Source organism: Apiospora marii (genome assembly GCF_038362585.1).
Source record: "Apiospora marii strain CBS 49790 chromosome Unknown utg000009l_segment0_segment0, whole genome shotgun sequence".
In the NCBI taxonomy this organism is placed as follows: domain Eukaryota; kingdom Fungi; phylum Ascomycota; class Sordariomycetes; order Amphisphaeriales; family Apiosporaceae; genus Apiospora; species Apiospora marii.
In genome coordinates, this window is record NW_027117381.1 from 4,087,477 (window position 1) to 4,106,939 (window position 19,463).

The following is a 19,463-nucleotide window of genomic DNA, read 5'->3' on the forward strand; positions in this document are numbered from 1 at the left end:
GATAGATGCATCACGTTGTTCACTGGATCAGACAGGGGTGAAGATTGAGGGTCATGCGATTATACACCATGACTAACTGCTTGTATTTCCAGTTCTCTGCCTGCGTACCGGAGGTTTCGAGGTAGAAAGCTTGTATGCTAATGGGACATGCCACTAAGAAGTGCACCACGCTGCCTAGGCACTGTACCTTGGGGGCAAAGATGACTCTTCTATGGGGCCACGTTGAGGATTGGCGACGTTGGTGGGTGTTGTCAGTTTACTTGACCAGTAAAGTCGAAGATACCCCCGAGTGCATTCTGTGCTATAGGGTTTCTTTTGTCCACTGTCCAGGCACGCTGTGAAACAGGCTGAGCCGTACTGACGCTGGGTCAAGGCGCTGGCGCTGGCGGGGTATCAGTATCAGCCTGGCAAGCGGCCGCAGGAATAAACCATACTTTCTCCATAACAGCATCTAACCCGTGACTATTCCACCTACTCCAGATTACAGCAGTAGAATAAACGGATACTAGTGTAGTATTATTGTATATATGGAACTGCGTGTTTATAAAGAGACTTGACTGGTTCATTCTCGCTCAAGTTAAGCCAACCTGCCAACCTAGGGGCCATATGTTCCAATCCAAGGGTGGCAGTCTTCTAGGGCCGGTCAAATTGAAGACATCGAGGCCAAGCGTGATTTTGGAGTTTCCATCGCCGGAGCGCAATTGTACCTTCGCTACTACTTGGTATTATTGTGCTTGCTCTTCCAATTCTTGTTGCCGAGCCTGTATGCAAGAACGCCCGATCCGAGACTCGTGATGCTTGCGCAAGGTATCCGCCCGAGCGAAGGATCTACCGCAGCCCCAAGTCTGCCCGTTCTTTAAAGTGCCGCGGCAGACAAAGTTTTCATCGCCGTGTGGCTGCTCATGTGACGCTTCAGATCTCCCGCCCGCGCGAAGACCTTTTGGCAAACCGAACAGACGTGCTCGCGGTGCGGGTCATGCGTCAGGCGGTGCGACGTCAAGTCATGCTGCTTCTGGAATACCATGTCGCAGTCTTCGCATCGGAACTCTGTCTGCCGCGACCTGCCCAGTGCTTCGGGCTCCGACTCGGACTCTGATCCAGGCTGCTCCGTCGCGGCTGTTTTGACAACAGCAGCATCTCCTGTCGTCGCTTCTGGATTGACAGGATCCTCTGGGGTATGGCTGTCATCTGCAGCTGTTTGGTCATTCGCAGTTCGAAGGCTGCGCTCAATCTCTTCGTGAGGCGGGTACTCCTCGTCCCGAACGGTGCTTTCGAGATGGTGCTCCCGCATGTGCTTGTCGCGTTGTACATCAGAAGAAAAACCAAAGGTGTGGCCAGGGCATCTCTCGTGCGGGCAGCGGAAGGGCCGGTCGTGCTTGCTGATATGTTCGTCTCGCTCGGCGGCCGACGCGAAGCCGAGGGTGAAGAACTGGCAACTGAACCGGGGGCACTTGAAGAGATTGGTTCCGTATCTCTCCTTGAGGATCATTTGGTTCATCGGCTCCAGTTCATCGGAAACGACCTTCTCCAGGACGTGCCGGACGTTGCGGACCATGCCATCAAGATTCAGGGCGATCTCTCGCGTGCTGAGGTTGCTGAAGTGTTTAAGCTGCTTCCTGGTCGACGCTACGACTGTCTCCAGTCGTTCGTAGTAGGGCTTGGCCCGGAAGTGCTGCAGCTTATCGCTGTGCCGCTTGGATAGTGGCAGGATGTTGGTAGGGTTGTTCCAATGTTGCTCGATGAAAACTCCCAGCGATTCGGCGAGTTGGCCCATCGGCTCGTCGTCTCCTTCAACGTTGATGAGGCTGGCCCCAGATTCTAAGTGCCGAAGCCAAAATAGAACGGCATAGTCCATGACGCTGTAGTCGCCGTTCAAGACCCCCTCAGCTGTAGGCGGATTGATGAAGGCTGGGAGATTCAAGTAGTCGACACAGAGATTCGCCAGGTTGATCTCTTCGTTTGAGAGTACCACATACTCTTCGTCAAGCAGAAACCTATCATTACGAAGTCTAGTCAATTTCAAATCTTCTGTTTTGCTTGCCGATTGGAACCTGGAAACTCACGACTTGACCGACGAATGCACAAATTCGAGGCTGCCATCTGCGCGCGTTTCCACCAAGGACCCCAAAAGGTCCTTGGGGGAGTTGATGAAACTCCGACGTTCAAAATCGACCCGCCTTGTTTTTAGGTTGATCGACTTCATTCCCTGTATCTCGTGCCATTTGAGCGGCCTCTTCGCGCACACGAGCCAACCTAAGAGCCGGAACGCGTCCTCTTTCGCTGATGGCAAAGCCTGTTCACTGATCTGAATCACAATGCGGCGGTATCTACTCCAGGGTCAGTTGAAGTACCCAAGACAATTTCCCGTCAAACTTACGCTTCGTTGATCTGCCGGGGGAAAACATTGGGCTTGAGCTCCTCTTCCATTCTGGCGATTGAGGTATGATAGCTGAGGTTCGTCCAGATTAGTTTCGCAAGCAAGAAAAGTCCTTCAGCTCCTCTGTTAGCCAATTATACCAATGGAGTAATCAGCGAGATAATAGGAGTGATATACCTCCAACTTTGTTTGCAACAGTCTCGGCAATTGAATGTACCCTTTCAGCGGGAAGCGATGGCCAATTTTCAAGGAGCTTGCCAGCTTCTATACGGCAATACTCTCTGATGTCGTTTTGACTGTCCCTCGTATCGATCTTGATGCGTCGGTCCAGTCCGTCAAAGTCCTTCCGGGCAGGCCCGTCGTCTTGACTGACGAAGAGACAACGCAACCTGTCCGGCTCATCATTCGGAAGATTCTCTACTAGCTCACGAAACCATTTTACGATGATTTGCCGTTCTTGGCGCGGGCACTGGTCCAGACCATCGAGGATGATGTAAGCGCTCTTGCAATTCCCAAAAGCTAGGGTCAGTAGTTCTTTGACAGCTCTCGGTGAAGAGAGTATGGACTCGACGCTGCGACAAGACTCCTGGTATAAAGTAGGCAACAAACCGTTGTCATGATGCAAGAGCTGCGCCAGCAGACTTCGTCCAAGAGAGACAAAGTTGTCCCGTTCCGGGTCATCGTACCTGCAGTAAAAGTACAGCACTGTCGGCGCCGGCTCGAGCTCTCTTGCTTTTTGCACCACCAGAGACGCGAGCATGGTTTTGCCTGCCGTGGTGTCAGATTGTCATCGGGTAGGATACACAATATTGAGCGTTTACCTGCTCCAGGGATACCGATGATCCACAGCAGTGGAGGTATCGTAGGAAATCGCGGATCAAACCACTCTTTGAAAAGCTTGTTTTCGAGGAGCCACTGGCCGGTCCCGGGATACTCTGCCCGAGCCTCGACGAGTGAAGCTTGATCGAGCCCAACATTCGTTGGCCTGAGCCAATTATAAACATCTTTAGTCTGCTGCAAGGTTTGCTCGTCGAATTGACGCTCCTCGAACTGCAGCGAGCGCTCAGTGCTCTCCCGAGCTCCTTCGACTTGGAAATCAAGTATAAATTCCCAGTTCTCAGCTTCTTCAAGCGGTGGTGGCTCATCTTCAAAGTTTTCCTTGAATCCGGTTCTTGTAGCAGCCTGCGGTACGGACCCAGAGCGCAATTCAGTTATATGACTTATGTGTCGGGCCCCGTCTTGATCGACAGCTGTTTCGGGAATATCGCTGAGTTTGTCGTCCCTCGACGTGCTCGTTGCAACGCCGCCATCGTGGCCATTTTCAGCATTCCCGCTGCCTGCTCCCTCACTCGTATCCTCGTCATAATCCAGGTCAATGTAGGAGAGAGAGAAGAAGGACAAGTGCCGGAGATGGTAGCCGATGTGCCTTGCCAGCATATTGGGCTTTTCGGAGAGGTAGGGGCCTAAGCTTTCGGGTACGCAGTCGCAGAGTGGACAGGCAAAGACCTCTTCTCTTTTCGCTTCACGCCTGTTGCGACGCACACGCCCTTGTATCTGAGACTTGGTGAGCCTTGGGCTATGTCGCTCCTCAAAGTGCTTCAGGAGGCTGATCTTGTCCTCAAATTCAACCGGAGGGTCATGGCAGAGATCGCAGTAAAACTGCTCGGTATGTATCTTCTGGGCCCAATTAATAGTGTGTTGTTTTAACATATGATCCAGCCAATCCTTGAATTGAACGAAGAATCGAGGAGGGTCCTGGCATTCCGCCGCCAAGCAGACGTAAGGCTCGAGGTCCTTGTGGACATGTATCCTAATTGGATGAGGTCAGAACTTTTATATCCAAGAATATGGAGGGAACGTGGTAAATGCAATTTGGAGGCATACTCCCAATCACGCTTTTGCATCGTTCCGAGCTCCAGTGGGTCAGAACAGATGCTACACTTTGGCTCTCCTTTAGGGAAAGGGGGATAAGGCAATTGGTCGACTTCGCCCTCTGGGACTACCGAGCCTCCGCTGATAATTGAAGCGGTTGGCCTTTTCTTGTCCTGGCGGTATCGCTCCAAATTTGACTGAGTAAAATCAGTATGCTTAGTACCCTCAATCGAGACCGCTGCCTCCTTTTTGCGCAGGGTGTTTGGTGCGACTATCGATGATGGAGTCGGTGTTGGCTCCTCTGGTAGTGGTATAGAGACCTCGGTCTCATCTACCAGGTAAACATGATGGTCCTTCCGGTCTCTAGCGAGCTTTTCATTGTGCATTTGGAGATATCGTAACGATACACCTCTTACATGAATGGATGTCGCCAGTTGCCTTAAGAGGCTTGGTCTGGCATGAGGGTACCGTAGTTTCAACAGCGAGTAGACTGTGTCTGGCTGTGTACTCCCGGCGTCTTCTCGCATCTGATGCGACTGTCTCGAAGAGCGGCGAATCTCTACGGCTAACACGGAAAGTCTCCCCAACGCTGCAGCCACGGCATTGAGTCCCGGTGAGTCTTGACCGTCTCCAGCATCATAGCCCGGTTGAGCTTTGAAGATGTAAGTATAACCATCTACATCAGGGCCGTCAAAGCTCACTTTGAGACCATATCCAAGCCAGGTTTACATTGATCATGTGGAGGAGTTCGAGCACCATGTCCCTTGTCGGGAGGTGGGTAGAAAGTCGTGCGTCGAGTGACGATCTTACGTCGCTAAATGCGCCGATATAGGCTGCCCACTGAATGAAGCTACCCCGCAGCTCTAGGCAAGTGTCATAGGTATGAGTGCCTTCCTCGTGACGCCCTAAATGATCCTCGAAGGACTTGCGACATGATACTGCCGCATCGTAAATTGAGGTGTCTTCATTGAAATGGGGAATGCCTGCCTTCTGTGCATTCATGTTGTTGCAAGAATTGTGTTTCCTGTTTCTAACATGATTGACATGGGGAGGGATAGCTGAAAGGATCGATACCCCGTGGTTGTAGGGATTGGAGAGGCCATGCGGTGTCGTTTCTTCTGCTGATCCTCAGGCATCAATGCATGACACCAATTTGTCCATGGACTCGTAAGAGCGCGAGGTAATATCTCCTCCTGATACTCAAAAGCTCAGCTCCGGATCAAAGAGAAGGAATGAAAGAGTGGCAAGCAGGATTTGTCTCTAAGTGTCATGTCAACCACTGCAACTACCGTCGCGTCTTCGACCACGATGCCTTTGGATAAGACCAAATCTCAACTAGTCCTTGTCGCTTTCCCCGCATTCATCGCGCAGCTCCCCAACCCTGTGTCGCCGGTCGATGGCGACGACAACTCTATGCGACTGTGGAATGCCACAAAGTTTTTAAAGCTTGCCATTACACGCGTCCACGAGTGTTTCAATGAGACACACGCAGTGACAAACTTGTCACCAGATGATACCCAGAAGGTGGAAGTTGTTATTGAAGACGTCCTGTCGCTACTGGACGATCTGGTGGACGACGCGATCCTTCCCGGCCGCGCGACTCTTGGTGTGAGCATCTCGACTTCCCGGTAATAACATTTCAAGAATCTTGGAAACTCCATGCTAATGCTACTACACTGTTTCTTTAGCTAAAAGGCCCGACCAAGTTGCGTGCTTTCGCAAGTGCTATATCCGAGCCGACACGACCAGGCTGTCCCCCAACAGTAAACGGATACGTACGTTACTATAACCGATCCGACAGACGAACGGAGGCTGAACAATATCAACATATCACGAGTAGATTCGACAAATTTGACGAAACATTGCGGACCGTTTTCAACTCGCAAATATTGACAGCGGATCTTCAAGCGAGCCGACCTCTGGGACCCTATGCTAGCGAGGAGCTCGAGAGTGACAAGAAGACTGAATACAATGCCGTCCTATCAGCAACAAGGTTTTGCGAAGTTACCAAAGGCTTTGCAAGGATGATGGCGAGGGGCGATGCTGACCCCTGCGAGCCACCACACAGCACATTCATATGTCTGAACGGCTTCGATACATCCAATATGGAACTTATTATGACCCTCTGCGGCAAGCCCGACGTTTGTTGTACGATGACTTGCTCAAGCTGCCCCCATGGCGAGGTAACTGAGAAAAAGCTCATCTGCCACGAACTGAAGGAGAAGGGAAGTTCGAAGCGGAGAACGAAGAGACTACATATCAAGGTTCGATTGGATGGATCGTGGAAAAGCGAATTACGGTATGGAGAGTCCTACAATCGAGGCCCCGTGGTGAAGCCAAATTTGACTCTACGCGCCGCGCTTTTCCCCAAACTCGCTCGCAGAGGTCCCAGAAAGCCCGAAGATGGTGTTAAAAATGTGCAACGGCTGGAGCTTGCGCTCAACATTGCAAAGTCGTTCATATGTCTGATCTGGAGCCCCTTACTGACAACTCCCTGGAGGTCCGAAAACGTCGTCGTCATGAAGGACGAGATATATGATTCGGGCGACTTGCATCCATATATCATAGGACACTTTGATCAGATCGAAGTAGCTAACGTGACGAGTTCAAATTGCGGCAATCGCAAGTCCTTCGTTCTTGATCTTGGCTCCCTCCTCTGGGAGATCATTTTCATGGAGAAGGTCGTCATTATAGACGATGACAAGGAGGAGGATGACAGCGAGACACACTACAATGCACTCAATCGAACTCAAGGGATGTGGAAACATAGACTCTCGGACTTGGCCGGCGTCCAATTCTTCAAACAGTGTCTCCCCATTACTGACCAATGCCTCCAACTCTACGAATGGTTTGACGATCACGACGACTTGGACCTTCGAGACTTCCTAGGTAAGATCTACAGCAATGTTATCAAACCTCTTCAGGATCTTCACAGGTCATACCAATATCACAAACACACGGAATGTCATGACCAGCGACTTACTTCGGCCGAGAATACAAAGATATCGGAAAAGCCCACCCTGAAGAAGATTTCATCACCGCATCGCAAACTACCTACCATCGTGGAAACACCTCCGTTTGCACCCTGCACAGACGCAATGTCAACGTTCGGCATGCAAGAGAAGTCAGCACTGCTAAGCTCAGGCCGATATGTACGTAGACGCCATACGACTAGGAAACATAGATGAAGGCTGATGCTGACGTTTACCATGGGTGGCAGATTACGAACAGCGCCAGTTGGATGGACGAGTACGATAGACTTCTGATATCTATGGGAAGAGAACTCACGTACTCTGTGAAGATTGCTGTCCTCGACACGGGCTGCGATATTGAACATGGAGTCTTCCAAGGAGCGGGAAATGATTACATTGACAGCCTTGAGAGTCACTGGAAAGACTTTGTGAGCGACGAGCCCGAACCTGTTGACGATGATCCCGAGAAACATGGAACAGCCATGACCGCTATCACCCTTCGTCTGGCTCCGCATCGTCACGAAGTATACGTTGCACGTGTAGCAAGGAATAAAGATGGACTTACTAATAGTAAAAGCAACATTGTGGAGGTATGTCTAGTGGCCCCATCCCATTAACACATTCGACTTGAGCCGAATACCATGGTTTGCTGACTGATATGACTCCCTAGGCTATCAAGCATGCCGTCAACAAATGGGGAGTGGACATTATATCAATGTCGTTTGGCTTCGGCAAGGAGATTCAATCAATCAAGAGGGCACTCATCGAGGCAGAGCAGATACGGGACTACAACATTGTATTCTTTGCAGCGGCAAACAACTCTGGCCTGAATGAATCTGAGCTATTCCCGGCCCACATGGAAAACGTCATGTCGGTCCGTGGCACAACCCATGATGGGCTGTTCACACAAAAGTACGATCCTAGCCCCAGGGTTCACAACCATGGCTCCGAACAGTACGGGACCCTTGCCGTTGATGTCCCTTGGGGGTGGCATGATTTCCGACTAACGAAATCGGGCTGCTCCGCCGCTACGCCTATTGTCGTAGCTATCGCAGCCATGGTGATGTCTTATGCTTTGTCACCCGCCCGGGCGAAGCGATTCAGGGAAGACGACTTAGATATCGACGCTATTAGGACTCGCAGGGGTATCGAATCTGTATTCCGAGATATGTCAGTGTCTCGCGAACCAAAGCGGCGCTACCTCGCGCCATGGTTCTTATTTGAGGGAAATTCGCCTCAGTACTTGATTGGAAATGCGCTGAGACGATTACCACGCCAGGATAGGTAGGATATCAAGAGTAAACTTGGGCAAGGTTTCGTTCCTGGTAGAGATGGACATTGTATACAACATATGAAATATGCATCATTTCCATAGAAACGCTGCCTTATCTTTACTGCCGACTGTAAATCTAGGAGCGTCACAGCCACTCATACGTCTCCGAGCGAGGAACTATGCATTAGCGTAGGGCTTTCATATCATCCGAAGCGGGGTAAGCACGGCGTCAGGCTCTGAGTATTCGCATGTAGGTGTCAATGCAAAGGATTCCGAGCACTTCCTACTGAAGAACCATATTCTTCCAACTCTGTGACTTTGGTTCCAGTCGTTGTCGGTTTTGCTCTGATTCGCTGCCACCACTACAATATTCACTCAGTTTGGTTGTTATAAACACGTCATTGGCTTTCCTGGCAACGCTTTCGTGGAGAGCCAAGATGAGCTTTGTTCAGAACCCAACGTATTTCCTCGCCCCAAACTGGACATTCAGGCCCGGTGGGAAACTGAATCTGGGCAACATTGTGAGTTCGGAGCTCTTCATCCCAGCCTGCCTTGCCACGACGGCTGACCCGCGTACCTTCAAGGTCGTGAACCCACTAAAGCCACACATTGCCCTGACAAAAGCCGACCCTGACCGCCCTTCTCCAGTCGAGGTAGCCGCCGATCGAGACTGGCAGATAGGCCTGCAGAAGGCACGAAACCTGAGCCTCGGCCTCTGGGGCGTCTTCGTCGAGAAGATCTACCTTGCGCTGTCGTTTGAGCGCGAGAGCACCAGAAACTCCACCTACTCCATGTCGTCGCTCCACACCGTCTCTTACGCGGAGGACCCATCCAACGCCGAGATCCAGGCGCGGTGCAACGCCCCAGAGGTCCGCGAGTTCATGCGCCTCGACAGCGTCCTCTGCAAGCCCGTCTACATGGTGACCGGCGTCAAGGTCGCCCGCGACTTCAAGCTCGAGGCCGCCGGCGCCGAGTCGCAGGGCGTCGCGGTCAAAGCGGGGGCCGAGGCCGGGCCGGAAGCGTCGGCGGGTGCCGGCGCTGCCGCGAAGAACGCGGCTCGCTGGGAGCATAGCTTCAGCTCCGACAACGACATTGTCTTTGCGTACCAGCTGATCCGGATCAAGCCCGGGGGTTGGAACCCCGATAATCGCAAGCTAGGTTGGACAGAGTTTCAACACCGCAAGGCGTTTCTGTCCGATGACGACAAGCCATCAGTGGAGCAAGAGGTCAGGGGGGAGATAGAGGCCGTCACATCCGAGGACCTCGGAGGAATGGGCTCAGTCGCCGAAGTTGTTGAAGTAGAGGGTGCATGGGTTGCTGTACCAGCGCCTAAAAAGTAAGGAGGTGTATGAATTAAGGTTATATAGGTATAGTATCGTGCTATAGGGCTTTTAGCATACTTTCATAATTTTCAACTCATCACTCTTACTCATATGTGCGGCCTACAGGGTGACTTGGTGCAACTGAAGAACCCGTCAATGGCGCTTGCGAGGTCAAACCCTTATTACTGGCGAGCACTTTTCCACGACCCTCCAACCCTTAGAAACGAATTCATCAGCTTCGCTGTTTGTCACTCCGACCAGCACTTTCATGCACTACCCGACACCAAATAAGTTGACTCTTAAGAAAGTGGTATAACTATCTAAATAAAAAAATTCTGTCAAATAAAGAAAGACTATTAACTTGTGGGTACTGCTTGCCTCCCCCATCGCCTCTAGGTGTGGTCATCTTGAATTTGTAACCGCATCAGGTTTACCTCCCTTGATGTTAAGCGTCTTTATTTCAAGTGATCCTTCAGGAGCTCCAAGATGAACTCGTCCGTCTTCCCCTTAACCCCTAGAAGCTCGTTATCCACCTGGTCGTCCGAAAAGACACCACCGCACTCCGGATCCGCAATGGCGCGCTTGAGGAAAGGCCCGATGGTTTCGAAGTCGAAGATGCCCTTGGCCATACGCTGCTCCGCCACGGCGACCAGGTCGTCGAGAACAACCGACTCGGGCTCCCAGGTCCGGTCGGGCCGGGCCTGGCGCGCGAGCTCCAGCAGCCGGCTCTGGCTGGTCACCAGGTCGTGGACGTAGACGGCCCGGTTCTTGGTCTCCTCGGTGGAGCATCACCCCCACCAGCCCGTCGGCGACGCTCTGCATGGTGGTCGCGCTGAACGGCGTGTCGCCGCCGTCGAGGACCTGGGGGTTGGGCTTGGTGAAATCGACGATGAAGTTGGCGCGCAGCGCCCAGTCGAGGAAGGCGTTGTTGTAGAAGAACGTGTAAGTCAGGCCCGTCGACTGGGCCTTCTCGATCAGGTAGTCCTCGGTCACGACCTTGTGCTTGAAGACCGGGTTGGCGCGCGTCTTGGGGTTGGCCAGGTTGGAGCCGAACTCGGACGGGACGAAGCGCCGGACGCCGGCGGCGATGGCGGCGTCGATGAGGGCCAGCTGCGTCATGGCGGCGGGGGTGGTGATGAGGGAGATGACGGCGTCTTGGCCTGCCAGCGCGGCTTGCAGGGACTCGGGGGAGGAGTAGTCGACCTCGACTATCTCGACGCCCTCGGGGAGGCCGGCGGTTGACGAACCTTGGCGGGTGAGGACGCGGACGTTGAACTTGCCGCTTGAGACGAAGGTGGGGGTGACGATCTTGCCCAGGTTTCCGCCTGCACCGGCAATTGCGACGTTCTGGATAGTGTAAGACATCTTGGTGACTAAGGGATCTTGTACAATCGATATGCGAACAGGTAAGGACTTATGACTGAATGCTCTAGGTAATAGACTGTAAAGGGGTTGATGTTTCTGTAGCAGTGTTGTGGGTGGTGATGGAGATGAGATTGGGATCCAACATTCGACCATGACCTTGAGGTGAATGCCTGGGTTTAAGTATGCGTTCCATCTCGATATATCTTCGTATATTCCTTCGATGATGCGACAGACTATGAAGTGTTGTTCCCACCATGTCGGATCCGCGAATACAGTAATACACCAAAATCCTGGGCCCACCGGCCGATAGGTTGAGAAACCGATGGGATGCCGGTGGGATATCGGCCGAGATCCCGGCCGAGTGCACGGACAGAATCTTCATGACAATCAATTCAATGCCATATTGCGTATTTCAAAGCACTCTTATTGCATCGCTTATACTTTGGGTAAATGCAGTTACCGGCAAGCATGTCAATAGTTCCGTAGACTTCGGCGACAAGTCTCGTATAACCGAGAAGTGCGAGATGTGCGAAGATGCAGAGAATCAGCCCGTCTGGTGGACTAACTGAATTGCGTCGGCTTGACATGGATGCCCGCCCAGCACTGAAGCGCTAGCTGACCATATCCCACCGGTCGCAACAATCTCATCCCACTCAGCACCGGCTTGGCACTTTCACATTCACCACCACATGCAATCCGACGTGGATAGATTGCCGGTATTCGACTGATTAATAATCTATTGACCTACATTATCTGTCTCTCGACAATTCCCGCGTGGAGGAGGATTTGAACAAGATGCAGGTTCTGATTGAAGCTGTCGAGGGCGACCGTAGACGACCATGTCGAACGCCGATCCTGCGCCAACGCGCCATACATGCCAATGCGGCAGGAGCTTCATACGGAAAGAACACCTGATTCGCCATCAAGCCTCACACGGCAATCCATCCCACGTCTGTCCTCAATGCCAGAGATCTTTTACGAGAAAGTATGTAGACATGTCGTATTGGTTTATGTATCTATGAGTCCACTGCCTGCAAGAGCTGCTGACCAATTGAGCAAGTGATCTACTGCGGCGTCACCTTCACAGGCACGTCGAGACCATAGCAAATGGCAGAAGAGGTGTTACTCGGGCTTGCGACGCTTGCCATAGCAACAAGGTAGGCCGAACATTCGTGGTGTATTTTAACCCTACAAGCCCTGCTTTTCAATTAACACTGGGTAGACCCGATGCATAGGCGGAACGCCCTGTGCCTTGTGCGTCAAAAGAGGCATCACCTGCTCCTTGGCGCCGAAAGGCCCCGAGCATGGCGCTGCGAGCAGCACCGAGATACCACAGAACCCTGCTGGGCTTTTTCAACCACCTCAGCCGGATCATGGCAAATCCACATCTGCAGAGACAGAGAGCGAACCATCGCTTGACCCAATGCAAATTATCGGTACGATGATGGTTCGAGGGGAGCAGAATGACCAGCCCATGGATTATGTTGAGCGTATGCGAGCGATTCATCGCGCGCATGGCCCCGAAGAGGCAATGCGACAACTGTTGTCCGACAATCAATCGCCTTCGCTATCCCTTCTCGGCGGAACCGATGGTCAGTTCGAGACATTCGCCGAGGAACACCAGAAGACATATGTTGAAGTGTTTCACGAAGTTTGGCCGTTCCTCCACGTAATCACACTCGATGCGCGCATGGACAATCTGCATCTTGCATCCTCTGTCATTATCATAGGGATCCTGCTGAAGAAAGACGCGACGGATTTATCCAGGGCTCAAGCCATTTCTTGTCATGATCTCATGATGGGCCAGTTTTTCCAACGTCTGGTCGGTGTCTTGATATATTCTCCGTGTCCAGCCACCGTCACACCAACTAACCTTGCTTTGACAGTGCGAGACCCCTCGAGGTTCAATGGAGCAGGCGTGGCCGATGGAATGGTATCAGGCTGTGCTGCTCAACATTATCATGGGGGTAATACGCAATGAGTTACCGCGGTCGCGTTTACTCTGCAGCCTGTTCATCACCCATCTGAGACTGGTCGGGGTCTTCGACTCCACGGTCGCGGAAGCCCAAAGAGAGAAGTACCATCCAGGGACTTTTCTTCCATTCGTGCTGAACGTCGGCGAACAACGCGGGAGACTCATCGGGTACTTGTTCAAAGTCGACGCATTACTTTCGCTTTTGAATGAGCAGTCGCTGATGCTGCACGCCGAGGAGCTGGATGTCCGGCTTCCCCAGACATTTGCTCTCTGGAATGCATACGGCCTGCATGTGTTTTCCAAGAGATACAGAGATGAGCCCGGCCATCGCATTTCACTCAAGCTGAGGGATGTTATAAGCAGTCCGTTCGCTTTCACGACGGCTTCGATTGTCGCAGAGGATGTTGAATTCGGTCTTTGGGCTCTGACCCGTGAGATATGGCAGCTTCGTCAACGCCAACAGATGGCGCGAGGGAGAACCCCCGACGCTACGATCACCAATGGTAACGATAATACCCTGAAAGCGCTGGCGCACAGGCTCAGAGGATGGAAGTACCATCTCGCTGGCCTGCAGCGGCTGTGCAGCATCAGCGATGCGGCTACAGAAGAGGAGAAAGCGAACGCGCTCCGTCTCTTCCGGGCCTACCGCGGTGACGATGACGCGAAGACCAATGAGGAATGGCAACAACTCGCGCGCAATCGCGCCGGCAACCGAGTGCGAGAGGCCATGAACCTGCATGACGTCCTCGAATCATGGCTGCATGGCTGCAATACGGATTCCAATCAGACTGATGCCGGCAGTCGTGTTGTTGGGATGCGCCACACCCTCCTGCAATCCCTCGACATGAGCGGACCTTAAATCAGGCAGCCGTTTAACAGCGAACCCACACCTTCTTCGTGCCGCACCGAGTCGGCCAATTGGGTTTGGCGTCGCGCCGTACTAACTTGCTGTACCTGCAGCAGTACGGCGATGTTTTCCTGTCAATTGGCCAGTTGATCGACTGCCAATTCCCCAATACGAGGATGGTCCTCATCCTTTGGCATGGGTGTGATTCCTTCCCGCGATCCGGAAAAGGGGATTGCATGCTTCCTCGACACAGCCATAGGCCCCAATTAAACTCACTGGTCTCCATTGTTGCTGCCATAGTCTTTCTGACTGCTTTTCCTTGGGGGCTTGCTTGTATGTCAGAACCTTCAACCGATTACATGTATTGGCATCGCCGCAGACCACAATGAGGGAACTGCTGCTGCTCTGCCTCGTCCTATTCGATGGCTTTCATCTTGCCCGGTCGGCCCAGACGGCCTTTAACCCAAACTCCCTCGCAGTGGAAACTCGATGTACGTCGAACGAAGCACCTGCCATGACACACGTCTGTCTATGCCGATAGAATGCTGACGCTTTTATTGTAGTATCATGGTGTACAGACCAGATGAACAGCTGTGCCGAGCTGTGCGCCGGCCCGGGTTTGGGCGCAAACTCCTGCGATCATGTAAGTATCTCTTTCTTATTCCCCGAAGCTTCTCAATCAGTTCCCGATTGGATGTTGTCGCACTGCTGGTTGAACTCGGGTGCTGATCCTCAATCCAAGATGACGCTCAATTATGCCTGCACATGCGCCAATGGCACCGCGCCCGGCTTGCCCTACTACGCGAGGACGATGCCGACGTTCATCTGCGAACAAAACAAGAAGGACTGCATAGCCGATGCCAAAGGGGATGCGGCGGCCGAGAAGGAATGCGGGGGCTCGAGTAAGTCGGCGTGCGGTACCCTGGACCCCATGTCGGCCACCAAGAAAGCCGACGACAAGCCCACCACGACGGCGACTGCGACGGGGAAGGATACGACGAGTACAGCTACATCCACCTCGAAATCGGACTCGACAGAGTCCAGCAGTTCGTCATCAGGAGGAGGTGGAGAAGGAGGAGGAAAGCCCTCAGTGGGGTGGCTGGCCGCCGTCGTAGCCGGCGTACTAATCTTCGTGGGCGCGCTCGCAGGCGGGTTCTACTGGCTCGGCAAGCGGCGCAGCCGGAACAAGAAGCGGAAGTCGATGATGGCCGGCACCGACGGCGAGACGGGCGACGACAGCAGCAGGACAGGACCCTACAAGACGCTGTCCGAGGGACAGGGCGGCTCCTCCTCCCAGTGGTCCGTCTACGAGCTGCACACGACCAAGGAGATCCCGGCCGAGATGGACTCGCTGCAGCCGTCGCCCGTGGTCTCGGAGCTGCCCAGCCCGGGCGCAAGTCACTTCGTCGCGGAGCTCGATGGGCGCATGGTGCCGAGTGTGACGAGGCCGGGGGCGACGTACAATCAGGATGATGGGCGGAAGTACCGGATGCCTGATGAGGGGCGATGAAGGAACCTTAGTGAAATTCTGCATAATAACCAATCTAATTTGTCAATTATATTTGGTGATCAAGTGTCAAAGTAAAGCTGAAGCGCTGGGCTACCAATCTCATGGCGGCTCAGCCGTTTGAAAGTTCCCAGCCAATTGAGCCAACATTCAACCTTTCATTGGCCTTGTAAGTTAGGGGTACGTGAGTTGATGTTGTCCCAAAGTACTCCTCTTCCCATACTGTCGGTCGTCTAGCAGCTGGGTCGACATGGGGATGCCGCAGTGGTTAGGGGGCTTCATCACTGAGGAAGAAGGCAAAAGTGGCGGGGTTCCACCGCAGCCACCTGGTCTGCCGGCAGCAGCCCCACCTGAACCACCCTGTGTAGAGATCACAACTATCGACCCTCTCTCAACCGATCTGATTGTGGTGAGCCAAAAGGAGCACGCGGCGACAATCGAGATGTTTAAGGAAGAGATTAGAAGAGATGAGGCTTGATGATGCCATGCGGGTACTAAATGCCAGAGTGATCAAGGCAACTCAAACCAGTCCTGACTTGCCTTTCCAAGCTCGGCTCAAACTGACGTGGTCGTAGCAAGAAGATGTACCAGACTCAGTTGTGGAAGTGGAAGTTCTTCAAACAGGAAATCCGACGTCGCGGCCAATCTGAAAACCCAGCGCCATCCCGCTTCCACTGGTAAGCTACCTGGCCAGGGCCGAGTCAACGGACAATGGAGGACGACCTCCTTCAGTGAAGTACCGAGACCGCGGTAAGCGACTTTTGGCGTTTATTCCTTTCTACGCCAGTTAAATCCAGTGTTTATTCCACATTATCCCAAGGCTTCGTAATGGAAGGCATAGCCGTTTTTTTCGAGAGATTCCCAGTAGTTCCTATTGAGACATCTTAATCCTCGATAGTTCTCTTGCTGTGTGCCTAACCCCAAAGGCTTCACCCAACCCAACCCCGCTTCGCGAAACCGATGCGCCGCCCGCCCCCATTGAAGCTTCCATTCTCGTGCACCAGCTTAGCCATGATGCCTTCATCCGCGTCGATTGACTTAATTGGATTGTTGGACGTCCAAACGCCCTTGGCGGCCATTTGAGGTCGATTTTTGGCTTTTCTGTCCAAGGGCACTGCCAGTGATCCGACTGGCCTCCAGCTGTCCAGATGGCGTTGCATCCGCGGACGATGCTTTGCCCAACATCATTTGCAACCAGCTTCAAATCGCCTATCTTATTTAACGAGCTGCAACACCACTACGACGATGTTGAAAGAAATCAGCCAGTGACGTATAAAGAAAGTAACAATTGTTTCCAGATTTTACACCTGAACCCCCTGAGTTGAATCTCTCTCGGGCTGTCATGCTTCCAGGTTCTCATTGAGTTGCCTCTCAAACCGCAGGTCCCCAGGCTCATGAGCTTTTGGTACATCTCTTTGTAGAGACAGGTAATCATCATCCCTGATAGCTTTCCTTACATCTTCTGTGTTGGAAGGGCTACTCAGCAAGATCTTGAAGACTGTATGTCCATGAGTCAGATCTAGTAGAAACCGTATGGTATCCGCCGTATCCTCGAGGAGCTCTGCCCGACCCTCGTAGAAGTTGATGCCGTCGATGATGCAAAACACGGTGTCGTCTGGATCAATCTGTTGCACTAGCTGGCCGAAGACGAAGCAGAAGGTCTTTACGTTACCCAGGTCCATCTGGTAAACATGATCGTGCTGGATAAAGCTGAGGTCGAAGGGCCGTTTCCGGAGAAGCTGCGAGATGAGACTGGCGATCAAGGTGCGTGCTCCCCCGTACTCCTCGTACGGGTGGCACCCACAGAAGAAGGCCAGCGTCCAGAAGTTATCCAACCTACGTAGGTTCTGTACCAACAAGGCGCAAAAGAGGGTCAGAGGAGATACAGGGAGCGGGTCAGAGTTCCCATGTATCAAGAGTTCCTGGGATGATGCATTCACCAACCAATTCCGGAACTGCGGCGTAGGCATAATAACTTCAGTCCGATCGTGGCCACGCGATAGGAACCCTTCCCGATAGTCCATGATGTACTCAATATCATTGCTGTCCAGATGAGCTGCCTGGAGGAACTCGAGGAGGTCCTCTTGCGACACAATTGGTTGGGCAGGGCGGAGGTGAGGAGCTACAAGTTGAAACTGGAACGGTTGTGGTTGACGTTGAGCATTTTGGGCTGCTGTATGTTAGCAGTTGATATAAGAGGTTCTCGGAAAGAGGTACCTGTCGCTTCAATCTGACGCGAGAGCCTTTGAGTCTCCTCATATAGTTGTCTGGCTTCCTCACGCTCTTTCTCCCTCTCCAGGCGATGTTCTTTGGCTAGGGTCTCGAGCAGTTGGCGCATGTTATTGAGTGAATCTTTCACACTGTCTGCCCTTTTCGCTACTACGATGAAGTTAGCTAATAACATCCGTTTAGTTCCGATAGCTGTTCGTTGAGGTTTCTCACAAGTTTTGGTGCTTTTGAGAGTTTCATGCGTCTCCTCCATTTGAGTATAATGGGCTGCCTCAACAAGCTTCTTGCCGTTTTCGTTGATCTTCTCCAAGGAACTTAATAGGGACTGCTCGTAGTGTTCACCACTCCACACCGCATCGATACCCTTGATCGCTACAGGCATTCAGTCGAGAGGCTAGTACATGTGTCAGTCTTGGAGGCGGCTTACCGATGTTGCGTGTGTAGAAACCAATAACATCTTCAATGCCTTTTAGCATTGATGTATACAGTATCTCTACAGCGTCCTGGATCTTTGGCCTTGTGGGGTAAAGCCTGAGATAATCTTCAATGTCCTCAAATTTGTCCATTAGACTCTGCAAACCAGTCTTGACATCTTCTCGCACTTTCCGAGTTTGCTTAAAGGCCTGATGAACGGTTTGTCAGTCATATCCAAGTGAACACCGAGGTGGATAATCTTGCCTCCAAGAGAAACGTTAGGGCTCCAAGAATGGGCTTAGAGTAGTCGATCTCAGGGATAACTCCAGCCACTCTCTTCATAACATCTGCCTTGTCTCCCATGAATCTCCCTGCCTTTCGGAGCTTTCCTTTGAAACCAGTCTCCGACTGGTAGTCCGCTCCTACTGATTGCAGCAGTTGGAGCACGCCTTCCCAAGTTGTCTCATTGCGGATGCTGCAGCATTTTTCGACACGGCCTCTAGGTTCATTGGGATATGTCTCGATAAACAGTCTCATGATATCTGAGAAAGGCCGCCCGTGCGATTGTCCTTCTACCGCGCCTGCGTTCTCCACCAGCGCCATGCTTTCTGGTTCGCTTGACAACGGCCCATTCTGCAGCAGATTCATGCCACGACTGCTTGGTTCAGCCACATAACGGTTCAAATTGTGGTCGAAGTGAGCCGCAGGATCCACAGACGATAATGACTGGTGATATTCTGGTAAATGGTTATCGATGAAATCAACGGCGGGCGAGACAAGCCGAATTCTGGTGGGTGATGCCATTTGGTGAAGGGGACGCCTGACTCCACGGTCATACACCTTTGCTGCCAACTGTTGTCGGATAGAATATCCAGCGGGGCGTGCCAAAGATACCTGTGGTCTAGGACTATTGACTACTTAATGATGCGCCGGTGAGAAGATCTCCCCGGCCGGTCAGGAAATCATGCAGTCAGAGCCTAGTCTTGGCATATCGGAGAGTCACGCCCGCATTGCTTACGATCCAATCAGAAGATAACACAACTCAGATTTGAGGGGCCATTGCCTATACGCGCTGGCCGCATATGCACAGCAGAGAAGTATCTGCTAGTGCTTATCTTACTCGGACATCACAAACCCGACGTGAGCTATCGGGAGTACACATAACTGCCAACCTCATCTCGTCCCTTCTTCAGGCGATTCAATTGTCGACAATCTTGTGCTAGTCGAGAATTGAAATGCTTCCAATAACCGACCGTGCCCAATCTTGGTAAGCGACTTTCGGGGTTTATTCCTTCCTGATTTATTGTTTA

The 19,463-nt window shown here is 52.4% G+C and overlaps 8 protein-coding genes across 8 annotated transcripts; 4 read left to right on the forward strand and 4 right to left on the reverse strand.

The window, feature by feature from the left end:
* Positions 1–856: 856 nt before the first annotated feature.
* On the reverse strand, positions 857–5,251 carry PG985_012860 (uncharacterized protein; the record flags this gene model as incomplete). The annotated part of the gene is made up of 8 exons (XM_066832626.1): positions 857–1,994; positions 2,064–2,327; positions 2,378–2,489; positions 2,555–3,145; positions 3,199–4,187; positions 4,262–4,620; positions 4,666–4,901; positions 4,951–5,251. 8 exons carry the CDS (start codon positions 5,249–5,251, stop codon positions 857–859), a joined length of 3,990 nt encoding a protein of 1,329 aa, XP_066680676.1.
* A 267-nt stretch (positions 5,252–5,518) lies between these two features.
* On the forward strand, positions 5,519–5,881 carry PG985_012861 (uncharacterized protein; the record flags this gene model as incomplete). The annotated part of the gene is made up of 1 exon (XM_066832627.1): positions 5,519–5,881. The coding sequence occupies one exon, from the start codon at positions 5,519–5,521 to the stop codon at positions 5,879–5,881; it is 363 nt and encodes a 120-aa protein (XP_066680677.1).
* A 974-nt stretch (positions 5,882–6,855) lies between these two features.
* On the reverse strand, positions 6,856–7,804 carry PG985_012862 (uncharacterized protein; the record flags this gene model as incomplete). The annotated part of the gene is made up of 3 exons (XM_066832628.1): positions 6,856–7,134; positions 7,233–7,724; positions 7,787–7,804. The coding sequence occupies 3 exons, from the start codon at positions 7,802–7,804 to the stop codon at positions 6,856–6,858; spliced, it is 789 nt and encodes a 262-aa protein (XP_066680678.1).
* Positions 7,805–8,931: 1,127 nt separating this feature from the next.
* On the forward strand, positions 8,932–9,834 carry PG985_012863 (uncharacterized protein; the record flags this gene model as incomplete). The annotated part of the gene is made up of 1 exon (XM_066832629.1): positions 8,932–9,834. One exon carries the CDS (start codon positions 8,932–8,934, stop codon positions 9,832–9,834), a length of 903 nt encoding a protein of 300 aa, XP_066680679.1.
* A 437-nt stretch (positions 9,835–10,271) lies between these two features.
* On the reverse strand, positions 10,272–11,181 carry PG985_012864 (uncharacterized protein; the record flags this gene model as incomplete). Its single annotated transcript, XM_066832630.1, is given in 2 exon segments — positions 10,272–10,589; positions 10,609–11,181. 2 exon segments carry the CDS (start codon positions 11,179–11,181, stop codon positions 10,272–10,274), a joined length of 891 nt encoding a protein of 296 aa, XP_066680680.1.
* Positions 11,182–12,288: 1,107 nt separating this feature from the next.
* On the forward strand, positions 12,289–14,015 carry PG985_012865 (uncharacterized protein; the record flags this gene model as incomplete). The annotated part of the gene is made up of 3 exons (XM_066832631.1): positions 12,289–12,338; positions 12,448–13,003; positions 13,068–14,015. 3 exons carry the CDS (start codon positions 12,289–12,291, stop codon positions 14,013–14,015), a joined length of 1,554 nt encoding a protein of 517 aa, XP_066680681.1.
* Positions 14,016–14,388: 373 nt separating this feature from the next.
* Positions 14,389–15,513, forward strand: PG985_012866 (uncharacterized protein; the record flags this gene model as incomplete). Its single annotated transcript, XM_066832632.1, has 2 exons — positions 14,389–14,494; positions 14,567–15,513. 2 exons carry the CDS (start codon positions 14,389–14,391, stop codon positions 15,511–15,513), a joined length of 1,053 nt encoding a protein of 350 aa, XP_066680682.1.
* A 1,337-nt stretch (positions 15,514–16,850) lies between these two features.
* PG985_012867 (uncharacterized protein) lies at positions 16,851–18,957 on the reverse strand (the record flags this gene model as incomplete). Its single annotated transcript, XM_066832633.1, has 5 exons — positions 16,851–17,680; positions 17,728–17,904; positions 17,953–18,111; positions 18,167–18,362; positions 18,400–18,957. The coding sequence occupies 5 exons, from the start codon at positions 18,955–18,957 to the stop codon at positions 16,851–16,853; spliced, it is 1,920 nt and encodes a 639-aa protein (XP_066680683.1).
* Positions 18,958–19,463: the final 506 nt, after the last annotated feature.